At 59.2% G+C, this 23,560-nt stretch overlaps 1 protein-coding gene across 4 annotated transcripts in view; it reads right to left on the bottom strand.

Annotated features, from left to right (window-relative positions):
* Positions 1-13,625: 13,625 nt before the first annotated feature.
* The window catches only part of PPIL6 (peptidylprolyl isomerase like 6), a 29,494-nt gene continuing 19,559 nt past the window's right edge, over positions 13,626-23,560 (bottom strand). For 3 of the 4 annotated variants that reach the window (XM_039914785.1, XM_029047680.2, XM_039914784.1), the window contains 2 exons: positions 21,260-21,395; positions 13,626-14,226 (listed from right to left, as the gene is read on the bottom strand). In XM_039914785.1, coding sequence (XP_039770719.1) covers positions 14,115-14,226; positions 21,260-21,395 — 248 coding nt within the window. In that variant the 3' untranslated portion in view covers positions 13,626-14,114. The remainder of the gene's footprint in view (positions 14,227-21,259; positions 21,396-23,560) is intronic. The other variant, XM_039914786.1, reaches the window with a different exon arrangement.

A 23,560-nucleotide genomic window follows, 5' to 3' on the forward strand; every position in this document is an offset into this window, starting at 1 on the left:
AGTTAAGGAATTCTAAGCATCGATTGTAGACGACTCATTCTAGGATTTTGGAAAGGAAGGGTAGTAGGGAAATAGGGCGATAACTGGAGGGGGAAGTGGGGTCAAGAGCGGGTTTTTTTAGGATGGGGGAGAGGTGGGCATGTTTGAAGGCAGAGGGGAAGGAGCCCTTGGAGATCGAGTGGTTAAAAATAGAAGTTAAGGAAGGGAGGAGGGCAGGGGCGATGGTTTTAAGAAGGTGAGAGGGAATGGGGTCCGAGGCGCAGGTGGAGGGGGTGGCACTTGCGAGGAGGGAGGAGATCTCCTCTGAGGATACTGCAGGGAAGGATGGGAAAGTAGGGGAGGGGGTTGTTGGGGGGGAGGGGAGAGGCGGAGGGGTAACTTTGGGGAGCTCAGACCTGATCGTGTTGATTTTCGTGAGGAAATAGGTGGCCAGATCATTAGGGGTGAGAGATGGGGGAGGGGGAGGAACAGGGGGCCTAAGGAGAGAGTTAAGGTCCGGAACAATCGGCGGGGGTGACGGGCATGGGTGTCGATGAGGGAGGAGAAGAAGCTTTGCCTGGCAGAGGAGAGGGCAGAGTTAAGGCAGGAAAGGATAAATTTGAAGTGTGTGAGGTCGGCTCGGTGCTTGGACTTTCGCCAGCAGCGCTCGGCAGCTCGAGCATAGGAGCGTAGGAGGCGGACGGAGGAGGCGATCCGGGGCTGTGGGTTAGTGGAGCGAGAGCGGCGGAGGGAAAGGGGGGCGAGAGAGTCGAGATGAGTAGAGAGGGTGGAGTTGAGAGCGGAGACCTGATCGTCGAGAGTGGGAAGAGAGGACAGGGCGGCAAGGTGAGGAGAGATGCTATTGGAAAGACGGATGGGATCGAGAGAGCGGAGGTCTCTGTGGGCAGTAGCGAAGATTTGCAGGGGGAGGGAGTGTGAGAGATGAGGCAGGTGAGAAGGTTATGGTCAGAGAGAGGGATTTCAGAGTCGGTGAGGGAGGAGATAGTGCAGCGGTAGGAGATGACGAGATCGAGGGTGTGACCGAGTCGGTGAGTGGGCGCGGTATGGTGGAGGAGGAGGTCGGCAGAGTCGAGGAGGGATAGCAGGCGGGCGGCAGAGGAGTCGTCGGGTACATCCGTATGGATGTTGAAGTCTCCAAGGATCAGAGTGGGCAGAGAGAAGGAGAGGAGGAAGGTGAGAAAGGGGTCAAGGTGGTTGAAGAAGTCGGAGGTGGGACCGGGAAGGCGGTAGATGACGGCGACAAGTAACTGGAGTGGGTGGTAGAGGCGAATGATATGGGCTTCGAAGGAGGGGAAGGAGAGGGAGGGGGGAGGAGGGATAGTGCGGAAGCGGCATCGGGGCGAGAGGAGGAAGCCGACGCCTCCTCCCTTACCGGTGAGTCTGGGGGAGTGGGAGAAGGAGAGGCTCCGCCGGAGAGAGCGGGCGGCGGAGGACCGTGTCTTCGGGAGAGAGCCACGTTTCCGAAAGGGGCGAGGAGGAGGAGAGAGCGGAGAGGAAAAGGGTCATGGATGAAAGGTAGCTTGCCTGTAACAGAGCGGGGTTCCAGAGGGCCACACTTGAAAGTAGCTGTGGGTGCAAGGGGAGGAGGGGGGGAAGGGCGGGGAGGGAGGGGTTTGGATGGGAAGGAGGTGGCGGGGCCCTGGACGAGGAGAGGGGATGAGGGGTGGCGGTGGGACAAGAGGACTGGGATGGGGCATGGGTGGGGGAAGAGAGAAGGGGGGAGGGGGTGAAGAGGGGGTTAGGTGGGGGGAAGAGTAGGGGGAGGGGGAAGAGGGGTAGCGCTGGTAAAGTGGGGTTCTAGGGCGGGAGAGAGGAGGGGTGAGGAGACAGAGGAGAGAGCGGGAAAGAGCTGAGCGAGAGAGGGGAAGGGGAAGGGGAAGGGGAGGATAGGAAGGGGCGGGAGGGGGGGAGGGGGGGAGGAGGGACATGGCGAGGCCAGAGAGGTGGGTGGCAGCACTGACAACAATAAACAGTAATAAACGAAATTGGTAATATAGCAACATGATACAATATGATACAATACAGTGGTGCTAATATAGCAACATGATACAGTATGATACAATATAGTCGTGTTAATAAAAGGGGTGATGACCAGGGTCGGGGGTAGACTCGATTAAGGGGCGGCCTGATCAAATTCAAAATCTGACGACAATAAACAATAAAAAGCGAGATCGCAAATATAGCAACATGCTACAGTAAGGCACACTACGATAGTGTTAATAAGCAGGCGATGACCAGGGTCGGGGGGCGAGCCGACCCTACCCGATCAGACTCAAAGTCAAGCGGCCAGCGGCCGAGAGAGTCCCAGAGCTCATGACCAAATAACCCTGAGGCGGCGGGGGGGCCCTGAGGTTGTCCGGGGTGGGTGGCGGCCGTAGGCGGCGGCTAAGGTAAGGTAACATGGTGAGAACAAGGACGTAGTCGCCCGGGGCGGGGGCGGGAGGGATGAATCACCTCAAGAGGGAAGAGGGAGTGAGGCCTTCCCAAAATGGCCGCCTCAGGCAGAGTGGGGGCTTCCTAAAATGGCCGCCTCGGGCGGAGTGGGGGAGCGGTTGGGGAGCACAATGTCCCCGGGCCCGAACAGGGGGACACAATGTCCCCCGAGGACACAATGTCCTTGGGGCCGAGAAGGGAGCACAATGTCCCAGGATCGAGAAGGGGAGCGCAATGTTCCCGGGCCCGAGCGGCGGGGGGCGGGTGGACTGGAAGCTGGTGGCTGGGGTCTGTGGGGGCGAAGATCCGTGTGTCGGAGTTCCCGAGCGGGGGTGCGGAGATCCAGGTTGTGAAAGGCTGAGGCGGGGCGCGGGTCCGGACGGTCCGAGGCTCAGCTCCCCGGTGGAGGCGGAGGAAGCGCAGATGAGTCAGCGAGCGGTAGGCGAAGGGGGGCTTGTCGGGAATCGGGGCTGGGGCCGGGTGGGCCGAGGCTGCGCCCTCAGGGGAGCAGAGATCCCGGGCCCACGAGGTAATGGCTCCAAGGGTCCGGGCGATGACAAGGCTCAGCTTCCCGGGAGAGGGGGGTGGTCTCGGCGTGGATGAGTCGGCGGTCGGCGGCCAAAAGCCGCTAAGTCGGGCGGTCGGTGGCCAAAAGGCTGCTAAAGAGCTAGGCTGGAAAACGGGGGGCAGGCAGCCCAAGGAACCACCGCCTGGGAGAGAGCTCCAGAGTCCATGTGGTGGTCGATTCGGCTGGGAAGAGGGGGGCCCGGCTGGTCTGAGACTTACCCCCAGGGGAGCAGAGATCCCGGGCCCACGTGGTAATGGCTCCAAGGGTCCGGGCGATGACAAGGCTCAGTTTCCCGGGAGAGGGGGGTGGTCTCGGCGTGGATGAGTCGGCGGTCGGCGGCCAAAAATCCCGACTCTGCCCTTTGGCAGCTGTGCGACCGTGGGAGAGTCACTTCACTTCTCTGGGCCTCAGTGACCTCATCTGGAAAATGGGATTAACTGTGAGCCTCACGTTCATTCATTCAATAGCATTTTCGAGCGCTTACTATGTGCAGAGCACTTGTACTAAGCGCTTGGAACGAACAGGTCGGCCACAGATAGAGACGGTCCCGCCGTCTGACGGGCTCACGGTCTGATCGGGGGAGACGGACGGACGAGGACGCGGCGAAAAATAGAGTCGAGGGGAAGAACGTCTCGTAAAAACGGTGGCGACTAAATAGAATCGAGGCGACGGACATCTCATGAACAGAATAAATAGGGTGACGGAAATATATACAGTCGAGCGGACGAGTACGGTGCCGAGGGGAGGGGAAGGGAGAGGGGGAGGAGCGGAGGGAAACGGGGAGAAGAGGGTTCAGCTGCGGAGAGGTGAAGGGGGGGCGGTAGAGGGAGTAGAGGGAGAAGGGGAGCTCCGTCTGGGAAGGCCTCTCGGAGGAGGTGAGTCTTAAGTAGGGTTTCGAAGAGGGGAAGAGAATCAGTCTGGCGGAGGCGAGGAGGGAGGGCGTTCCGGGACCGTGGGAGGACGCGGCCCGGGGGTCGACGGCGGGACGGGCGAGACCGGGGGACGGCGAGGAGGCGGGCGGCGGAGGAGCGGAGCGTGCGGGGTGGGCGGTGGAAAGAGAGGAGGGAGGAGAGGTGGGAAGGGGCGAGGTGACGGAGAGCCTCGAAGCCTAGAATGAGGAGTTTTTGTTTGGAGCGGAGGTCGATGGGCAACCACTGGCGTTGTTTAAGAAGGGGAGTGACACGCCCAGATCGTTGCTGCGGGAAGATGAGCCGGGCGGCGGAATGAAAAATAGACCGGAGCGGGGAGAGAGAGGAGGAAGGGAGGTCGGAGAGAAGGCCGACACAGTAGTCTAGCCGGGATATAGGGAGAGCCCGTAGCGGTAAGGTAGCCGTCTGGGTGGAGAGGAAAGGGCGGATCTTGGCGATATCGTAAAGGTGAAACCAGCAGGTCTCGGTAACGGATAGATGCGTGGGGTGAACGAGAGAGACGAGTCAAGGGTGACACCGAGATCGCGGGCCCGAGAGACAGGAAGGACGGTCGTGCCATCCACGGCGATAGAGAAGTCTGGGAGAGGACCGGGTTCGGGAGGGAAGATGAGGAGCTCGGTCTCGCTCACGTCGAGTTTTAGGTGGCGGGCAGACATCCGGGTGGAGACGTCCCGGAGGCGGGAGGGCATGCGAGCCCGAAGGGAGGGGGAGAGGACAGGGGCGGAGACGTAGATCTGCGTGTCGTCTGCGTAGAGATGGGAGTCGAAGCCGTGAGAGCGGATGAGTTCGCCGAGGGAGTGAGTGTAGATGGAGAACGGAAGAGAGCCGAGAACTGACCCTCGAGGAATTCCGACAGTTAAAGGACGGGAGGGGGAGGAGGCGCCAGCGAAGGAGACCGAGAATGACCGGCCGGAGAGGTGAGAGGAGAACCGGGAGAGGACGGAGTCCGTGAAGCCGAGGTGAGATAAGGTGTGGAGGAGGAGGGGACGGTCGACGGTGTCGAAGGCGGCAGAGAGGTCGAGGAGGATCAGGATAGAGTAGGAGCCGTTGGATTTGGCAAGAAGGAGGTCACGCGTGAGCTTAGAGAGAGCGGCCTCGGTAGAGTGGAGGGGACGGAAGCCGGATCGGAGCGGGTCCGGGAGAGAACGGGAGTTAAGGAATTCTAAGCGGAATGGGACACGTGGGACTACCTGACGACCCTGTGTCTCCCCCAGCACTTAGAACAGATGGCAGAGCCGGGATTAGAACCCACTACCTCCGACTCCCCAGCCCGGGCTCCTGCCGCTGAGCCCCGCTGCTTCTCATGAAGCATCACGCTTAGCACAGTGCTCCGCGCACAGCGAGGCCTCGATAAATACGATCGAATGAATGAAAATTACAGAATCCTAAGACCCAGAGAAGCCGCGTGGCTCAGTGGCAAGAGGCCGGGCCGGTCTCACCTCTACAATATGGCCAAGATCCTCCCTTTCCTCTCCACCCAGACGGCTACCTTACCGCTACGGGCTCTCGTTATATCCCGGCTAGACTACCGGGTCGGCCTTCTCTCCGACCTCCCTTCCTCCTCCCTCTCCCCGCTCCGGTCTATTCTTCACTCCGCCGCCCGGCTCATCTTCCCGCAGAAACGATCTGGGCACGTCACTCCCCTTCTTAAAAACCTCCAGCGGTTGCCCATCGACCTCCGCTCCAAACAAAAACTCTCACTCTAGGCTTCGAGGCTCTCCGTCACCTTGCCTCCTCCTACCTCTCCTCGCCTCGGACAATTTAATTCTCTTCCCCTCTTCGAATCCCTACTTAAAACTCACCTCCTCCAAGAGGCCTTCCCAGACTGAGCTCCCCCCCTTGTCCCTCTGCTCCCTCTACCCCCCCTTCACCTCTCCGCAGCTAAACCCTCTTCTCCCCCCTTTTCCCTCTCCTCCTCCCCCTCTCCCCTCCCACCCCGTCGGCACTGTACTCGTCCGCTCGACTGTATATATCTTTATCACCCTATGTATTTTATTTTGTTTAATGAGATGTACATCACCCTGATTCTATTTATTTGCCATTGTTTTTATGAGATGTTCTTCCCCTCGACTCTGTTTACTGCCATCGTTCTTGTCCGCCTGTCTCCCCCGATTAGACCGTAAGTCCGTCACTCTAGGCTTCGAGGCTCTCCGTCACCTCGCCCCTTCCCACCTCTCCTCCCTCCTCTCTTTCCACCGCCCACCCCGCACGCTCCGCTCCTCCGCCGCCCGCCTCCTCGCCGTCCCCCGGTCTCGCCCGTCCCGCCGTCGACCCCCGGGCCGCGTCCTCCCGCGGTCCCGGAACGCCCTCCCTCCTCGCCTCCGCCGGACTGATTCTCTTCCCCTCTTCGAAACCCTACTTAAGACTCACCTCCTCCGAGAGGCCTTCCCAGACGGAGCTCCCCTTCTCCCTCTACTCCCTCTACCGCCCCCCCTTCACCTCTCCGCGGCTGAACCCTCTTTTCCCCGTTTCCCTCCGCTCCTCCCCCTCTCCCTTCCCCTCCCCTCGGCACCGTACTCGTCCGCTCGACTGTATATATTTCCGTCACCCTATTTATTTTGTTCATGAGATGTCCGTCGCCTCGATTCTATCTAGTCGCCACCGTTTTTACGAGACGTTCTTCCCCTCGACTCTATTTTTCGCCGTCGTCCTCGTCCGTCCGTCTCCCCCGATCAGACCGTGAGCCCGTCAGCCGGCGGGGACTGTCTCTATCTGTGGCCGACCTGTTCGTTCCAAGCGCTTAGTACAGTGCTCTGCACATAGTAAGCGCTCGATAAATGCTATTGAATGAATGAATGAATAAAGGCATCGCTTTCGTTCGCCGGGGGCTTCTCTGAATGGCGAGTCCAGCGGCCAAATAAAAATGATAAGGTTGGGATTTGTTAAGCGCTTACTACGTGCAGAGCGCTGTTCTAAGCGCTGGGGGAGATACGGGGTCATCAGGTTGGCCCACGTGAGGCTCCCGGTCTTCGTCCCCATTTTCCAGATGAGGTCACTGAGGCCCGGAGAAGTGAAGTGACCTGCCCACGGTCACCCAGCTGCCGAGTGGCGGGGCCGGGATTCGAACCCATGACCTCGGACTCGCAAGCCCGGGCTCTTGCCGCTGAGCCGCGCTGCGTCTCTAATGAGAACTCCGACCCGGAAGTCAAAAAACCCTCTATTTTAATAATCCTAATCATTGTAATAATGATATCGGGTAAGCTCTCACTGGCTGTCGAAGACTCTTCTAGGTGCTGGGGCAGAAGCAGCGGGGCTCGGCAGAAAGAGCCCGGGCTTGGGAGTCGGAGGTGGTGGGTTCGAATCCCGGCTCCGCCACTCGGCAGCTGGGTGACCGTGGGCGAGTCACTTCGCTTCTCTGGGCCTCAGTTCGCTCGTCTGTAAAATGGGGGATGAAGACTGGGGGAGCCTCACGTGGGCCAACCCGATGACCCTGTGTCTCCCCCAGCGCTTAGAACGGTGCTCGGCACCCAGTGAGCGCTCAACGAATACCGACATTATTATTATTCTGATCCCGGCTCCACTGTGGGCAAGTCACTTCACTTCTCTGGGCCTCGGTTCCCCCATCTGTAATAGGAGGGTGAAGACTGGGAGCCCCAGATGGGAGTGCCTGATCACCCCGTATCTACCCCAGCGCTTAGAACAGTGCTTGGCACCCGGTAAGCGCCTAGCAAATGATAGTAATAATAATGTTGGTATTTGGTAAGCGCTTACTATGTGCAGAGCACCGTTCCGAGCGCCGGGGGAGACACGGGGTCATCGGGTTGTCCCACGGGAGGCTCCCGGTCTTCATCCCCATTTTCCAGACGAGGGAACTGAGACCCAGAGAAGTGACTTGCCCACAGTCACCCGGCTGCCAAGGGCCAGAGCGGGGATTCGAACCCACGGCCTCGGACTCCCGAGCCCGGGCTCTTTCCACTGAGCCACGCCGCTTCTCGGCTCGGGGGGCAGAGGTCGGGGGTTCGGATCCCCGCTCCGCCACTCCTCAGCTGGGGGACTGTGGGCGAGTGGCGTCACTTCTCCGGGCCTCAGTGCCCTCGCCCGGAAAATGGGGGTGAAGACCGGGAGCCCCACGTGGGACAACCCGATGACCTCGTACCTCCCCCAGCGCTTAGAACGGTGCTCGGCACAGAGTAAGCGCTTAACAGATACCACCGTCGTTATTCCGTCAGGCTCTGAGGGTGGGGAGAACGATCCTCTGTAGGATCCCAGGAGGAAAGGCGCCCCGGGCCGGAAGGAAGACGTGAATGAGGGGCTGGCGACCAGATAGACGTGACTGAAACATCTCTCGCTCTCTCTAAATATATGTTGATCCTCAATTTATTTATTATCAATCGATAATGTTTATTGAACACTTACCGAGTGCTAGATACTGTGCTGAGCGCTTAGGAGAGCGCAACGGCAGCCAGACGCGTGTTCCAGATCTTAGGGGAGCCGCGCGGTCTAGATGGTGATGTTAATAATGTGGGATCTGTTAAGCGCTTACTCCGTGCACGTCGCTGGCCCTCCGTAAATGCGGCGCTTGGTTTTCTTCCTACAGGCGTTAACTAAAACGTGGATAATTCTGTTATATCTGTGCCTCGCTTACTTCGTCCGCAGGTGGGACGTGGACTCTCCCAAGTGGTTAATAATAATAGTAATGTTGGTATTTGTTGAGCGCTTACTACGTGCAGAGCACTGTTCTAAGCGCTGGGTGAGATACGGGGTCATCAGGTTGTCCCACGGGAGGCTCACAGGCTTCATCCCCATTTTGCAGAGGAGGGAACTGAGGCACAGAGAAGCAAAGTGACTCGCCCACGGTCAGAGAGCTGACAAGTGGCAGGGCCTGGATTCGAACCCACGACCTCGGACTCCCAAGCCCGAGCCACGCTAGATGAAAGAGCGTGAGCCCGAGGGACGGGGGGCCTGGGTTCAAATCCGGCCTCCCCCACGTCCCCGCTGGGTGACCTTGGGCAAGTCGTCTGCCTTCTCCGCGCCTCGACCCCCTCAGTCGAGAAATGGGGATTCGATATCCGGGGTCTGCGCCCCGCGGGGCACCTGCTCGAAGCGGCTCGGTGGCAAGAGCCCGGGCTCGGGAGTCGGAGGCCGTGGGTTCGAATGCCGGCTCCGCCACTTATCGGCTGTGTGACCGTGGGCAAGTCGCCTCACTCCTCTGGGCCTCAGTTCCCTCCTCCGGAAAATGGGGATGAAGACCGGGAGCCCCACGTGGAACGACCTGAGCACCTCGTATCAACCGCAGCGCTTAAAACAGTGCTTTGCACAGAGTAAGCGCTCAACAACTGGGAAGCGGCGTGGCTCAGTGGAAAGAGCCCGGGCTTGGGAGTCAGCGGTCACGGGTTCGAATCCCGGCTCCGCCACTCGGCAGCTGGGTGACCGTGGGCAAGTCGCTTCACTTCAGTCTCCATCGCTAAATATCCCAACCCGGTCTGTACCGCCGGTCTCGGCGCCGAGATTTGGAGAATAAAAGTGAACACCGCACCCCTGGAAGCGGCTCGTTAAAAGCAGGAATTTACTCTGACCTCGTCCCGTCGGAACCGTGAGGCCCAGGTGTTCCGACGATTAATGCCGGCTGTCGATTTGATTTCGCTGGAGGAAGGCGAGCCGGGGGGAGGAGGAGCGAAAACATCAGAGGGGATCGAGGAGGAAGAAGTGGGAACGATCCATTCGCGGTCTCTCCGCCATAGAGATCAGAGGTAGCGGGAAGAGATGGAACCCACGGGTAAAGCGATCATTCACTCAATAGTATTTATTGAGCGCTTACCTTGTGCAGAGCACTGGACTAAGCGCTTGGAATGGACAATTCGGCAACAGATAGAGACGGTCCCTGCCCATCGACGGGCTCACGGTCTAATCGGGGGAGACGGACGGACAAAAACGATAGCGATAAATAGAATCAAGGGGATGTCCATCTCATTAACAGAATAAATAGGGTAATAAAAATATATACAGATGAGCACAGTGCTGAGGGGAGGGGAAGGGAGAGGGGGGAGGAGCAGAGGGTCATCTCAACTGACCCGCTAATTTGAACTTCCTTAGAAAGACCGTCGGATAACGTCGGGCATCAGGGACGGGAAGAGTCATCTGGGCCGGGATCGCGGCCTTCCAGGATTTTTCTGAGCCGGGAAAGGGGGCAGGGAGAGGCGCCGGCCATGGGGCCAGGTGGTCTTGCAAACAGCCACTCCAACCTTCTGTTGAAAGTGGAGTTAAGCGACGGAGGGAAATAGGAACTCGGAGGAGGGGTCCCAAGGAGGGGCCTCTGAGCGCCAAGAAACTAAAAAAGAGGCAGAAAAACCTCCTCCCCGCAGTTCTGGGGGGGCAGGAACTTCATTTAAAAGACGCACTGAGCCAATCTCTCTCTCCGCCCCCGCTTCTCTGCCGTCTTCGTGGCCGCCCGTCGACGACACTCGCCTTGGTCGCGCACGAAAAACTGGCAGGATCGATTAAACGAGCGGGGTACCAAGGAAGAAAGGAAATTGAGGATCGGGACCGACTACTTACCCTGAACGGATCGTCTTTGGCGGCAGGAACTACGTGCATTTCCGAAGGGTGGCGAGGTGGATGCCGTCGGCTCTTCCCCCTGTCCCGGGGTCTTAGGACGAATGCCTTGAAATCAGGAGGAGCCCAAATGGTCCCTTGGAAATTTCCAGCTCGCCTCGGGTTACGCGTTAACTCTGACGCTAGTGAAACGTCCGATAGCGTCGACCGCCTCTTCGACGAACCCGGCCTGTGATCGGCCACGTCGACTTCGGCGACGAGGCGGATAGATTGCGATTCCGATTCTAAGACGATCACCCCCTTTTCCGAGCCGACGATTACGTCCCCCGGTGTTCGAAAACGCCGCCTGGGTCTCCCTCTCTCACGGGCTCGCGATGGAAAGCAGTCGGCCGCGAGATGCTCCGTCGGCCCCCTGGGATTCCGATTTGGCCGGCGAGAGGTCTTTATCCTGAACCCGAAGCTTCGTTAGAAGTAAATCGGATCTCACCTTAGGCCCACGGGACGCGCCTCGCGTCGCTGGAGTGAATCGACCGTTTGGATGATGGCCGGCCGGAGTCGGCGACGACCTTTGGCTTCCGCGTAATTCCAGGTGAAAAGGACGACGCTCCGGCGTGCCGGGAACGGAACCCCGTGTCACCAACGGGAGAGACGCGATGAGGCGGTGTAACCTCCTCCCCGTCCCCGCGACGGAACGCGTCGACGGTTCTCTGACCCTGCTTTGCAAAGAGCCGCTTTCGCCTGGGCGATCTCAAACCCGGATCGTCTGATTTCTCAGAGGGGATTGAATTTGATCACTGGGGCCAGGGTACGGGGCAAGAAAAACGCCTTCCTGATGAAATCGGCCTCAGTTCTTCTTCCCGCACGGGATTAGCCATCCTTTGTTTAGCAGAAGAACCGTGGAGGAGTAGGAGAAACAGGAGGAGGCAACTTTTGCAGGGGTAAACGCCAAGGGGAAGGCGATTCTGCGGGAATTTCGGCGCCACGGCTTCTTCTCTGGGGGATTAATTAGACGAGGAAACGCGTCGGGCCCCTCTCGGGGCGGCGCCCGGGGAGTTTCCAGGCCTCCGCCGGTCTCAGCTACGGGAGGGAGGGTCCAGCAGAGAGGCCCTTCCGTTCCGAGCTCGCCCGGTGGCTAGCCAGCGGAAGGCCGCCCGCGACAAGACACATCTCCCCGTGCCGGGCGGCGGCGCCGCGGGAGACAGGCGAGGGCGGACACTCGAGTTGACCGCGCGGACGGCGGCCGACCGCTTCTGGAATTTTTTACCGAGAAAACTCTCCGGATCCACTAGGACAACGGTCGCAGACAGAGAGCGGGACCGTCCGGGGGATGGGAGCGACTCGACGGCAAAGACGAGAAACTCACCGGGGGCAGGGACTGCGTCTGCCAATTCTGCTGCCCTCTCCCCTGACACTTAGTACGGCGTACCGCACTCTGATCGCTGTTTTTTAAAATGGCTTTTAGACAGCGTGACTTACAGAGAAGCGGCGCGGCTCAGTGGCGAGAGCCGGGGCTCGGGGGTCAGAGGTCCTGAGATCTAATCCTTGTCCGCCGTGTGACCCCGGGCAAGTCACTTCGCTTCTCCGGACCTCAGTCTCCTCATCTGGAAAAGGGGGATGAAGACCGTGAGCCCCACGGGGGACGACCTGAAGACCTCGTATCTCCCCCAGCACTCAGAACAGTGCTTGGCACGTAGCGAGCGCGTAACGAATACCTATATTATTATTATGCAGCGATGAGCTTGCGGCCTGTCGCCAGGTGGAAGAAACACGGGACTTTTGAGGAAGAGACCAGAGCTCTGATCCCAATTCTGCCGCTCGCCTAGGGTACGAACTCACCTGTAAAACGGGAATTCCCACTTTTCCTCTGCCTTAAACCGTGAGCTCCATGTGGGACGGGGAGCGGGTCCCAACCGATCTTTCTCTCTCTCTCCCCCAGCGCTTCGCGTTTTGGAGGAAGACTGTGTGACAGTGTGCTCTTCCAAGCTTAATCCAACTTTTCTGCACCCGGAGAGCACCCGATACGATAGATCGATCGAGAGTTGGGCCCGACTAAACTCCTGCCTTTCCACCCCAGTCCTTTCACCCTGACGGTTGGCTGCTTCGAGATGCCGGCGCCTCAACGCTCAACTCACCCCCCCCCCCCCAGAACCTTCTCCCCGACTGTCTTGGGTCCATTTCCTCTGATCCTTTCGAAGAGAGACAGGGAAAAAGAAAGAGGAGAGGTTCCACGACAGGGTGGCCGACCTTGACCGCCTCCGAGTCGCTGGCCGGTGCCTCCGCGCCCAGCACCTCCCGTTCCCTGGTTTTTAGCCGCTTTTTTACGCTCCCCCGTCAAAGCTCGGCCAATGCTAGCGTTATAAAAAGCGAGGCGCGGTCCGGCTGTGACCGGGGGTGAGTTTGGAAAGGGCGGAAACGAGGCCGGGCGATCGCAATGCGCCGCTCTTCAGGTCACCTTCCTGAGGCTTCCCTTTCCGCACTCTCTTTCCACATTATCGCTAGTGGGGTTTGTTGAGCGTTTACTACGCGTCAGGCACCGTTCTAGGCCGACGACGGGGTTGGACACGGTCCCCATCCCACGTGGGGCTCCCGGTTTCAAGCCCCGTTGGACGGATGACGGAACAGCGAAGCGATTCGTCGAAGGGGAGGGGTAGCCGGGCCGGAATTATCATTATCATCTCTTCGGAATAAGAATAGATAATAATAACGGTGCTTGGGAAGCGCCGACTCTGTGCCGAGCACCGTTCTAAGTCCTGGGGTGGGTCCGAGTTAATCGGGTGGGACCCGGTCGCCGTCCCCCGTGAGGCTCACGCTCTTATCCCCATTTTTCAGCCGAGGTAGAATAAATTTCAGCAGAGCCAAGCCGAGATTTCCCCGCCTCGGACGCCTTCGCACTCTTCCCCGGGCCTCGAATCCCCGCGCCCGGATTGCTCCCTCTTTCCCTCCTCTCAGATCTGCCGGAGCACAATTCTCCCCATCTTCAAATCCCTTCAAAGCCTTCCTCAAGTCCCCCCTCTTTTCTGGGGACCCTCCCCTAAAACGTTCCCCGCACCCCAAGGACGTCGGGGTTTTCGCTCTCGCGGGTTTTCCGGGTTCCCAGCTTGTCTTCCGCCGCCTTCCGTCACCGGCGCAGACAGGCACTGGACCGGCAGACCGGGCAGTGGGGAAAAATACCGGCCGACGGAACGACGGGTCCCACTCAGCAGTACACCGACGGCCAAATGAACTTTAATGAATCAAAATATTCCCTTTTCTATCGGTTAAAGTGATGAGAATTCGCCACAGAAGAAACAGAAACTCGCAAAACCGCCCCGGGGCCCACGGAGAGACCGAGTTGCATTCTCATGCAACACACGCCGGCCTGGCTCCGGGGGAAATGTCCCGACGGTAAAATTAATTAAGGTAATTTTAAACAGAAGCAAAAGTTCTAAAACTTCTCTATAGAGAAGGAGGAGGCGGCTTTTCCAGATTTTCCCCCTGCAAATCTGTCAATGACCAGGAGTTGAGACCCCTCGGGGACTGCAAAGAAGACCGAGATGAACATATTATTTACGGGGAGGATTTTGAATCTGCAAAAATAGTAGCCCTGGCGTTTCCACTGGTAGCCGTTTGCGGATTTGATTCGTGAAAATCTAGACGACACCGATGGGAAAGATCCCCTAATGAACTACAGTTGGGAAAAAATCGCCTAAAAATTAGAGGTAAAGAACTCCACAGTCCATGATTTTACAATCTACTACTGGTCTCTCGTTGCACGTGGCTACTTCTTCCAGTTTCTGAAGAACTTCCGTCCCTTCGATCAGTTGCCTATTGGAGAAAAAAAGGGAAGATTTCAGCCAATTATAGAATAGCGATTTTGCTCATTAAGACAAATATTTAGAGTTCTACTTTTGATGCTCCGCAATGCACTGTTTCTGCAGCCAGAGTTAACGCCCTCCAGCGAGACCCGGCCGACTCCTAAGAATAATAGCGATGATACCGACGATGCTGGTGTTCGGGATGCGCTCACCATGTGCCGAACACCGTTCTAAGCGCTGGGGGAGATGCCGGGTCATCAGGTTGTCCCCGGGGGGGCTCACGGTCTTCATCCCCATCTGACGGATGAGGTCGCTGAGGCCCAGGGAAGCGAAGTGGCCGGCCCAAAGTCACCCAGCTGCCAAGGGACGGAGCCGGGATTAGACAGGGTGGCTCAGGGGAAAGAGCCCGGGCTTGGGAGTCAGAGGTCGCGGGTTCGAATTGTCAGCTGGGTGACAGAGAGTCACTTGTCTGGGCCTCGGTGACCTCATCTGGAAAATGGGGATGAAGACTGGGAACCTCACGTGAGACAACCTGATGACCCTGTATCTCCCCCGGCGCTTAGAACGGTGCTCTAGTAAGCGCTTCACAAATACCCACATTATTATTATTATTATTATTATTATTATTAACCCCCGACCTCTGACTCCTGACCCCCGGCTCTTTCCACTGAGCCACGCCGCCTCTCCATCTCCTGGATCCACCCTCTCTTCCCAACCCAACCGACCTCCTCGCTAGTTGGATCCATCAACTGCTCGCCTGCCGAATGCTCACTCCGCGAAGAGCACTGCGCTAGCTTCGGGGAGAGTACGACGGCTGCGTTAGCCCCCTCGCCGCTCTCCCCGCTTCCAGCCCGGTCTCAGTCCAAACTATGCCTCGTGCCCGTCGAGGAATCGGCGGGGAGTCAAGGGGAAGTGCGAGATCAGGGCGGAGGTGAGAAGCGAGGTTGAGGAAAACAGAGTTGGGAATCGGCATAGAGGCGGGAGTTAAATCCAAGGAGGTGGCTAGGTTCCCCAGCGGCGTGAGAGAACGGTAGGGCGGGGGCCCGCGCTGTGCTTTGGGGCCATCCACGTGCAGGGGGCGAGAGGCAGGCGAGGAGCCGGCGACGGATCCCGAATGGCGGCCGGAGAACGGGGAAAGAACCAGGTGGCTAAAACCAGGGTTCGGTGGCGTCTCCGGGAGAAGGGAGCCGGCGATGGCGGCCGAGGGTCTGTCGGATCTGACCAGGAGGAAGCCCCCGGTGACCCCCAGAGTCCCGGCGGAGTGTAGGGGGCAGAGATCGGGCGGCGAAGGGCGAGTAGGAAGTTGGAAGAGAGGGAGCGGAGGTGGGAGACGACTAATTCGGAGAGCACGGACCGGGCGCGATAAGGGAGAGGGGACCACGGTCGGAGGGGGTCCTTCTCGTCTCGAGCGGATCCCGAGGCCAATGACCAAAGGAGCCTTCGTCGGAGAGGCGGAGGATTTAAAGAAGGCAAGGGGCGACGGGGTCACCGGACGGACTGAGGGACGAGGTGGGCGATCTCCTCTTCCGACGCGGATCGGAAGGAGGAGAAGGGACCGGGGGGGAAAGGAGGACTCGAAGAGGTGCAGGGGTGTGTGGACGACAGAGGGGAGAGGGATTCGAGCTCACCGGAAAGAGAGACGCGGCGGGCACGGGCCGAGGGCGAGACGACGATGGCGAGCTCCGCGGCTCCCGGGGCGAGCGGAGGCCTCCGCCGGGGCCCGACTCTTTCGAGGGGAGGACCGGCGCGCGGGAGATGGCAGGGTGGGAGGTCGGGGCCGGGGAGCTCCGAGTCGGAAAGGTCAGAGACGCCGCGGTATCCGGGGAGGATGAGGCCCGACCGGGGGCGGGTCCGTGCGGGAGCGGCGAGGCGGAGAGAGGAGGGCGGGCGGCCGAGGAGTCGTCGAGGGACACTCGAGCCATCGGTGGGGACTTACCGCGCCTTTCCCGTCCGCTCTAAATGCTTGGAAAAGTACGACGCGATAGGGTTGCCGGCCCTTTCTGCCCCCGCCGACCGTTAAAATCAATCACGGGGAGGGGCGGCATTCCCTCTTTCCCAGGAAAAGCTGATGAGGAAAGAGCGACGCAGGAACATCGGATAATCGGACAGAAAGAGTCTTTGGGTCGTTCCGGCCCCCGAGGTCGAACCGGCGAAGGAGGGAGTTCTAAAGAAAGACTGCGGGACGCTTTCGAGACGAAGACCGGGACTGACGATCGGAACCTCTCTGGGCGCTGACATTTTCCTGGGAGGCAGAAATTGTTCGGGAATGACGAAGACGACACCTGGTAAGGTGCCGAGCCCCGTTCTAAGCACTGGGGGCGGGGGGAGATACCAGGTCATCGGGTCGAAGGGGCAACCGAGGCACAGAGACGTGAAGCGACTGGCCCCCAGCTGACAAGCGGCGGAGAGCTCACCTCCTCCAAGAGGCCTTCCCAGACTGAGCTTCCCCTTTTCCCTCTGCTCCCTCTGCTCCCCCTTCCCCTCGGCTAAGCCCCCTATCCCTCTCCCTTCCCCTCCCCTCGGCACTGTGCTCATTTGGATATGTTATTTATTCCCCTATTTATTTTGTTAACGAGGCATCCATCCCCTCGATTCTATTTATCGCGATGATGTTGTCTTGTTTTTGTCTGTCCGTCTCCCCCTTCTAGACCATGAGCCCATCATCGGGCAGGGACGGTCTCTATCTGTTGCCAAACTGTCCATTCCAAGTGCTCAGTCCGGTGTTCTGCACAAAATAAGCGCTCAATAAATACGAATGAATGAATGAATGAATGAATGAATGAACAAATTCCAACTACCCGGCCGGGGCTCCTTCCGCTAAGCCACGCTGCCGTTTAAGGGTATGGGGTTCTGGGAGAACAAACTGAATTTTCATAAAAGCTTTCTCGCCGGCTGTTGTAAAAACCCCATACCGAGGACGGTGACGACAATTACGATTATTACAGTATAACGTTAAGCGCCTGTCGTGTGCCAGGCACCGGGTTAAGCGCTGGGGCAGACGACGGGAGATTGGGTGCGACGTACGGGGCTCACCGTCTCGATCCCCGCTTCACGGGTAACTTCCCGGAGGCCGCAAAGTGACTCGCCCGAGGTCACACGGCGGGCGGGCCGGGGATTAGAACCCACGGTCTTCCGACTCCACGAAAAATCGTTCTCACGCGTCACCGCGCCAACGTTCCCGCCCGGGCTCTCCGAGTGGGTCGTCCGCCCGCACCGCTTCCTCTCCTCCCGATCCGGTCCACCCAGCCCACCGAAAACGCCCTCCCCGTGGCCACCGGCCCCCTCCTCCTCGCCAAATCTGACGTGCTTATCCCGTCCCGATCCTCCCGGGCCGGTGGACCGACCCCCCCCCCCGTTCCCCGCGTCCGGAAAGGTCATCTGTCGCCATTCCTCTCATCTCCCCGTAGGTCTCCTCCCTCTCAGCCCGCTCCTCCGCCTCCCTCTCCCGAAGGTGGGCTTCTGCTCCGCATCCCCCGTCCATCGCCCACCTCCGCACGCTCGCCTCGTCACCCCCCGCGGGTTCACCGGTAGATCTACCCGTAAGCCCGTCAAGGGGCGGGGCTCGTCTCTATCTGTTGCCGAATTGTCCATTCCAAGCGCTCAGTCCAGTGCTCTGCATAAATGCTACTGAACGAACCAGCCGTGGCCTTCCCCCTCCCGGGCATTTCCTTCGGCCGCCAGGACGTCTCGCCGGCCCCGGGAGCCCCCCGCGGCCCCCTCCTCTCCCTTCCCGAATCTCCTCCTCCTCCCTCTCGCCACCCCGGACGAAACCGCCGTCCACCCACCACGTCCGGGATCCGTCACGTCGCCGGCCCCCTCGCGGACTAACCCGCCTCCGGCCTCTCCCCGCTCCGGGCGGGATATCTTTCGTGGAATCTGCTAAGGGCTCGCTACGTGCCAGGCCCCGGACCGGGCGAGACGACCGGGTCGGACGCGGCCCCCGCAGAGAGCCCCCGGTCTCCGTCCTCCAGGCGAGGACGTCGAGGCAAGGAGATCTCGCATCCCGACCCAGCTCGCCCGCTTCGCTCCTCCCGAGCCGACCCGCTCGCCGGGCCTCGTTCTCCCGCCTCTCGCTCTCCCTCCCGCACGAGGAGCGGCCCGGGGATAGGACGCCGGCCTGGGAGTCGGGAAGAGCTGCGTTCGGATTCCGGCCTCGCTTCTCTGCAGCTCGGTCACCTCGTTGGCGAACGGGGGACTGACGTGGGTGGGACTGGCCCCGTTCCCTTACGAGGCTGGGCCGGAGCCGGACGGGGGTGGAAATCCCCATTCGCCAGGTGAGGAGACCGAGGCACAGAGCCGTTAAGTGACTCGCCCAAGGTCCCACGACGGGTCCTCCGTCTCCCCTGCTAGACCGCCTGCCTCTCGAGGCTAGGGGATGGGTCTAACTCTACTGTAATGATAATAATAATAATAATGTTGGCATTTGTTAAGCGCTTACTATGTGCCGAGCACCGTTCTACGCGCCGGAGAGGATACGAGGTGAACAGATCGTCCCCCGTGGGGCTCACAATCTTCATCTTCATTTTCCAGATGAGGCCACTGAGGCACGGACAGGTTAACTGTAAGCTCCCAAGTGCTCAAAACAGTGCTCTGCAGAGAGTGAGAGCTCAATCGACTGAATTCTGCGACGGCCGCCCTCCCTGACATCGACCCTCTAGCTTCGGGGCGCATTCATTCATTCATTCATTCAATAGTATTTATTGAGCGCTTACTATGTGCAGAGCACTGTACTAAGCGCTTGGGATGAACAAGTCGGCAACAGATAGAGACGGTCCCTGCCGTTTGACGGGCTTACGGTCTAATCGGGGGAGACGGACAGACAAGAACGATGGCACTAAACAGCGTCAAGGGGAAGAACATCTCGTAAAAACCGATGGCAACTAAATAGAATCGAGGCGATGTACAATTCATTAACAAAATAAATAGGGTAACGAAAATATATACAGTCGAGCGGACGGGTACGGTGCCGTGGGGATGGGAAGGGAGAGGTGGAGGAGCAGAGGGAAAAGGGGAAAATGAGGCTTTAGCTGCGGAGAGGTAAAGGGGGGATGGCAGAGGGAGTAGAGGGGGAAGAGGAGCTCAGTCTGGGAAGGCCTCTTGGAGGAGGTGAGTTTTAAGTAAGGTTTTGAAGAGGGAAAGAGAATCAGTTTGGCGGAGGTGAGGAGGGAGGGCGTTCCGGGACCGCGGGAGGACGTGACCCGGGGGTCGACGGCGGGATGGGCGAGACCGAGGGACGGCGAGGAGGTGGGCGGCGGAGGAGCGGAGCGTGCGGGGTGGGCGGTAGAAAGAGAGAAGGGAGGAGAGGTAGGAAGGGGCGAGGTGACGGAGAGCCTCGAAGCCTAGAGTGAGGAGTTTTTGTTTGGAGCGGAGGTCGATAGGCAACCACTGGAGTTGTTTAAGAAGGGGAGTGACATGCCCAGATCATTTCTGCGGGAAGATGAGCCGGGCAGCGGAGTGAAGAATAGACCGGAGCGGGGCGAGAGAGGAGGAAGGGAGGTCAGAGAGAAGGCCGACACGGTAGTCTAGCCGGGATATAACGAGAGCCCGTAATAGTAAGGTAGCCGTCTGGGTGGAGAGGAAAGGGCGGATCTTGGCGATATCGTAGAGGTGAAACCGGCAGGTCTCGGTAACGGATAGGATGCGTGGGGTGAACGAGAGGGACGAGTCAAGGATGACACCGAGATTGCGGGCCTGCGGGACGGGAAGGACGGTCGTGCCATCCACGGTGACGGAGAAGTCTGGGAGCGGACCGGGCTCGGGAGGGAAGATGAGGAGCTCAGTCTCGCTCATGTTGAGTTTTAGGTGGCGGGCCGACATCCAGGTGGAGACGTCCCGGAGGCGGGAGGAGATGCGAGCCCGAAGGGAGGGGGAGAGGACAGAGGCGGAGATGTAGATCTGCGTGTCATCTGCGTAGAGATGGTAGTCGAAGCCGTGAGAGCGGATGAGTTCACCGAGGGAGTGAGTGTAGATGGAGAACGGAAGAGGGCCGAGAACTGACCCTTGAGGAACTCCAACGGTTAAAGGATGGGAGGGGGAGGAGGCTCCGGCGTAGGAGACCGAGAATGATCGGCCAGAGAGGTAAGAGGAGAACCGGGAGAGGACAGAGTCCGTGAAGCCAAGGTGAGATAAGGTATGGAGGAGGAGGGGATGGTCGACAGTGTCAAAGGCAGCAGAGAGGTCAAGGAGGATCAGAATGGAGTAGGAGACCTGACGCTTCCCATCCGCACCCCTACCTTTCCCTCCGGCACCCCGCGGCCCTGACTTTACCCCGACCTCCCGTTATTTTCCGCCCGCGGACCTTCCACTGCTAACGGGCTGCCCGTGCCCACCCGCCAAGTCCCGATTTTATGCCTTCGGCGCCCGCCGTCAGCCTCCCCGGGTGGTCTCCGTCCCGTCCACCTCCCCGAGCGTCCACGACCCCTCTCCCCCGGCCTCCTGCCAGGACGGTGACTCCTCACCGGTCTCCTGAGATCCTCTCCCGCCTCCGGCCCGTCGGCCGATTCCCGCTGGTGCCCTGCCGTGGCGCGGCCGTCCTCTTTCCTCGTCCGTTGGCCCCGACCTCACCCCGGGGAAGCGGCCCGCTGGCCCGGCCCCAGACCGCGTTGCCGTTCAATCTCCCCTCCGGCGGATTGAGCCTTGCCCCGGTAATAACAATGACGACGTCTGTCAGGCGCTCACAATGTGCCGAGCACCGCCTAAGCGCCGGAGAGGATACGGGGTGATCGGGTCGTCCCCCACGGGGCTCCCGGTCTTCATCCCCATTTTCCAGAGGAGGTCCCCGAGGCCCCGAGAGGTGAAGTGACCTGCCCAGAGTCACCCGGCTGGCGGCGGAGCCGGGATTTGAACCCACGGCCTCTGACTCGCAAGCCCGGACTCTTTCCGCTGAGCCCTGCCGCCCAAGAGTAGCTCAACGCCGTTTCCCGCCTCAGTGACATCCCGTCGTCCCTTTCCGCTCTCCCGCGGCCGACGGCTCTTCCCCATCTACGCGGATCTTATTTTCCACCGTCAGGATCCTGGATGGAGACCGAACTTCCGATACCTACCCGAATGCCACGTATTTTCTGTCCAGGTAGGGCGCTGGCTGGAGCGTGATGTAGAACTGGGATCCGTTGCTGTGACGTCCCTTATTCGCCATCCCGAGAGTCCCTCTTCTCTTATGAGAGACTGAAAAGTTTTCATCTGGGGCGGAGGAGAGTGAATAGATCATTCTGTTAATATAATAATAATGGCGATGATGGTCATTCGGTAGTATTTATTGAGCACTTACTACGTGCGGAGCACCGCGCTGAGCGCTTGGAATGGACAGTTCGGCGACAGATAGAGACAATCCCCGCCCCGTGACGGACTCACGGTCTAATCCATCGTTGTTAAGCTCTCACTATGCGCCAAGCACTTTTCTAAGCGCTGGGGTGGCTACAAGATAATCAGATATGAACTATCAAATTGAAAATGGCTCCACGCTGGTTTACCTCTCGGTTGTGCTCCCAACGTAGCTTTTTTTAATTTTAGAAGCTTGTTTTTAAAGAATAAAAAGTCGCTCGGTCAGATCGACCTCCCGTGGAAGGTGATTTTTTGGGCGCTCGACCTCCGACTGGAGAGAAAATCTAGGTCCCGGAGGTGCCGCATCAGGTGCCTGACACTTATTCGCCAGATCCAAGCCACCGGTTGGATATAATCGTCGCCGAACATTTATTTGGACGGTACCTGTTGGGCTTGTGCTGCGCGCCGAGCACTGTTCTAAACACTGGTAATTAGGTGGGACATCGTCACCGCCCTAGATGGGACTGTAAGGAGGAGGGAATGGGATTTCCTCCATATTTTACAGATGAGGAAACCGAGGTCGAGTCGAGCGACTCATCCCCGGTCACCCAACAGATACGTGGCGGAGCCCGGATTAGAACTCGGGTCCCCAGGCCCAAGTGATGATAACGAATTCATACATTTTTATATATTTACAGTGTGGCTCAGTAGAAAGAGCCCGGGCTTGGGAGTCAGAGGTCACGGGTTCGAATCCCGGCTTTGCCACTTGGCAGCTGTGTGACTGTGGGCAAGTCACTTCACTTCTCTGGGCCTCAGTTCCCTCATCTGGAAAACGGGGATGAAGACCGGGAGCCTCACGTGGGACAACCTGATGACCCTGTATCTCCCCCAGCGCTAAGAACACACAGTACATAGCACATAGTAAGCGCTTAACAAATACTAACATTATTATTATTATTTTATTAATGTGGGGTCCATCCCCCTTGATTCTATTCATCGTGATTAAGTTGTCTTGTTTTTGTCCGTCCGTCTCCCCCGATTAGACCGGGAGCCCGTCGATGGGCAGGGATGGTCTCTATCTGTGGTCAAACTGTCCGTTCCAAGAGCTTAGCACAGTGCTCTGCACGAAGTAGGCGCTCAATAAATACTACCGAGTGAATTAGGCAGACCTTTCCGTTTGGGAGCGCCGCGGTGAACGGCGGCCGACCAACAGCGCATACGGCGCCTCGGCCGCCGCCTTCAAATGGGCTCCGGCGCTTCCCCTCGGTTCCGCGCCGAATCAAATCCCGTATTTTCAGAACTCGGAAAGGCCGGCGGCCATTAGAGTGGGGAGGCCGTCTCATCCGCGCCTCTGAAAAGGCGGCAGACGCCGCCGTATCTCTAAAAGGGTCTTGGAGAACCGCCACGTGCCCCCGTGGAGGGAGGCCTAAAACGGATGCCTGCCGACGTCCGCAAACTACATCTCGGGTAGGAATCCGTCGGCTGCGACCGTTGGTCCCCCGGGATCTCCTTGCTGACGTCCCAGCCTCCTGTTTCTCCCCGTTCCGGTCCGTACTGCGCCCAGATCGTTTTCCTACCGAGATGCTGAGGCCGTGGTGCCCCCCGCTCCTCGAGGAACCCCGGGGGGTTACCCATCCACCTCCGCGGCGGATAAAAATTCCTCACCCATCAGTTTTAAAGCCCTCGATTGCCTCGCTCCTACCTCCCCTCACTTCTCTCCCGCTCCAAGCTCCACTCCTCTGATGCTACGTGTCGCACCGGGCCTCGATCTCGCCGCCGACCCCTCGCCGGCGTCCTCACATCCTCGAATCCGACAGACGGAGACGCTCCCCTCCTTCAAAGCCCGATCGAAGGCCCTTCTCCTCCATGCTCCCCTTTCCTCTTCTCCCGCTCCCTTCTGCGTCACCCAGACTCGCTTCCTTTATTTATCCCCCGGGCCTACGGCACTTACGGACGCCGATTTCTCTTTCTTAAGGTCGGTCTCCCCCACCCCGGGCCGCCAAAGCCGTCGTGGGCGGGGAACGTGTTCCGTGATACTCTCCCAAGTGTTGGGCACGGTGCTCCGCACACAGGAAGCGATCTAG

Source organism: Ornithorhynchus anatinus, chromosome 19 (assembly GCF_004115215.2).
Source record: "Ornithorhynchus anatinus isolate Pmale09 chromosome 19, mOrnAna1.pri.v4, whole genome shotgun sequence".
Taxonomy (NCBI): Eukaryota; Metazoa; Chordata; class Mammalia; order Monotremata; family Ornithorhynchidae; genus Ornithorhynchus; species Ornithorhynchus anatinus.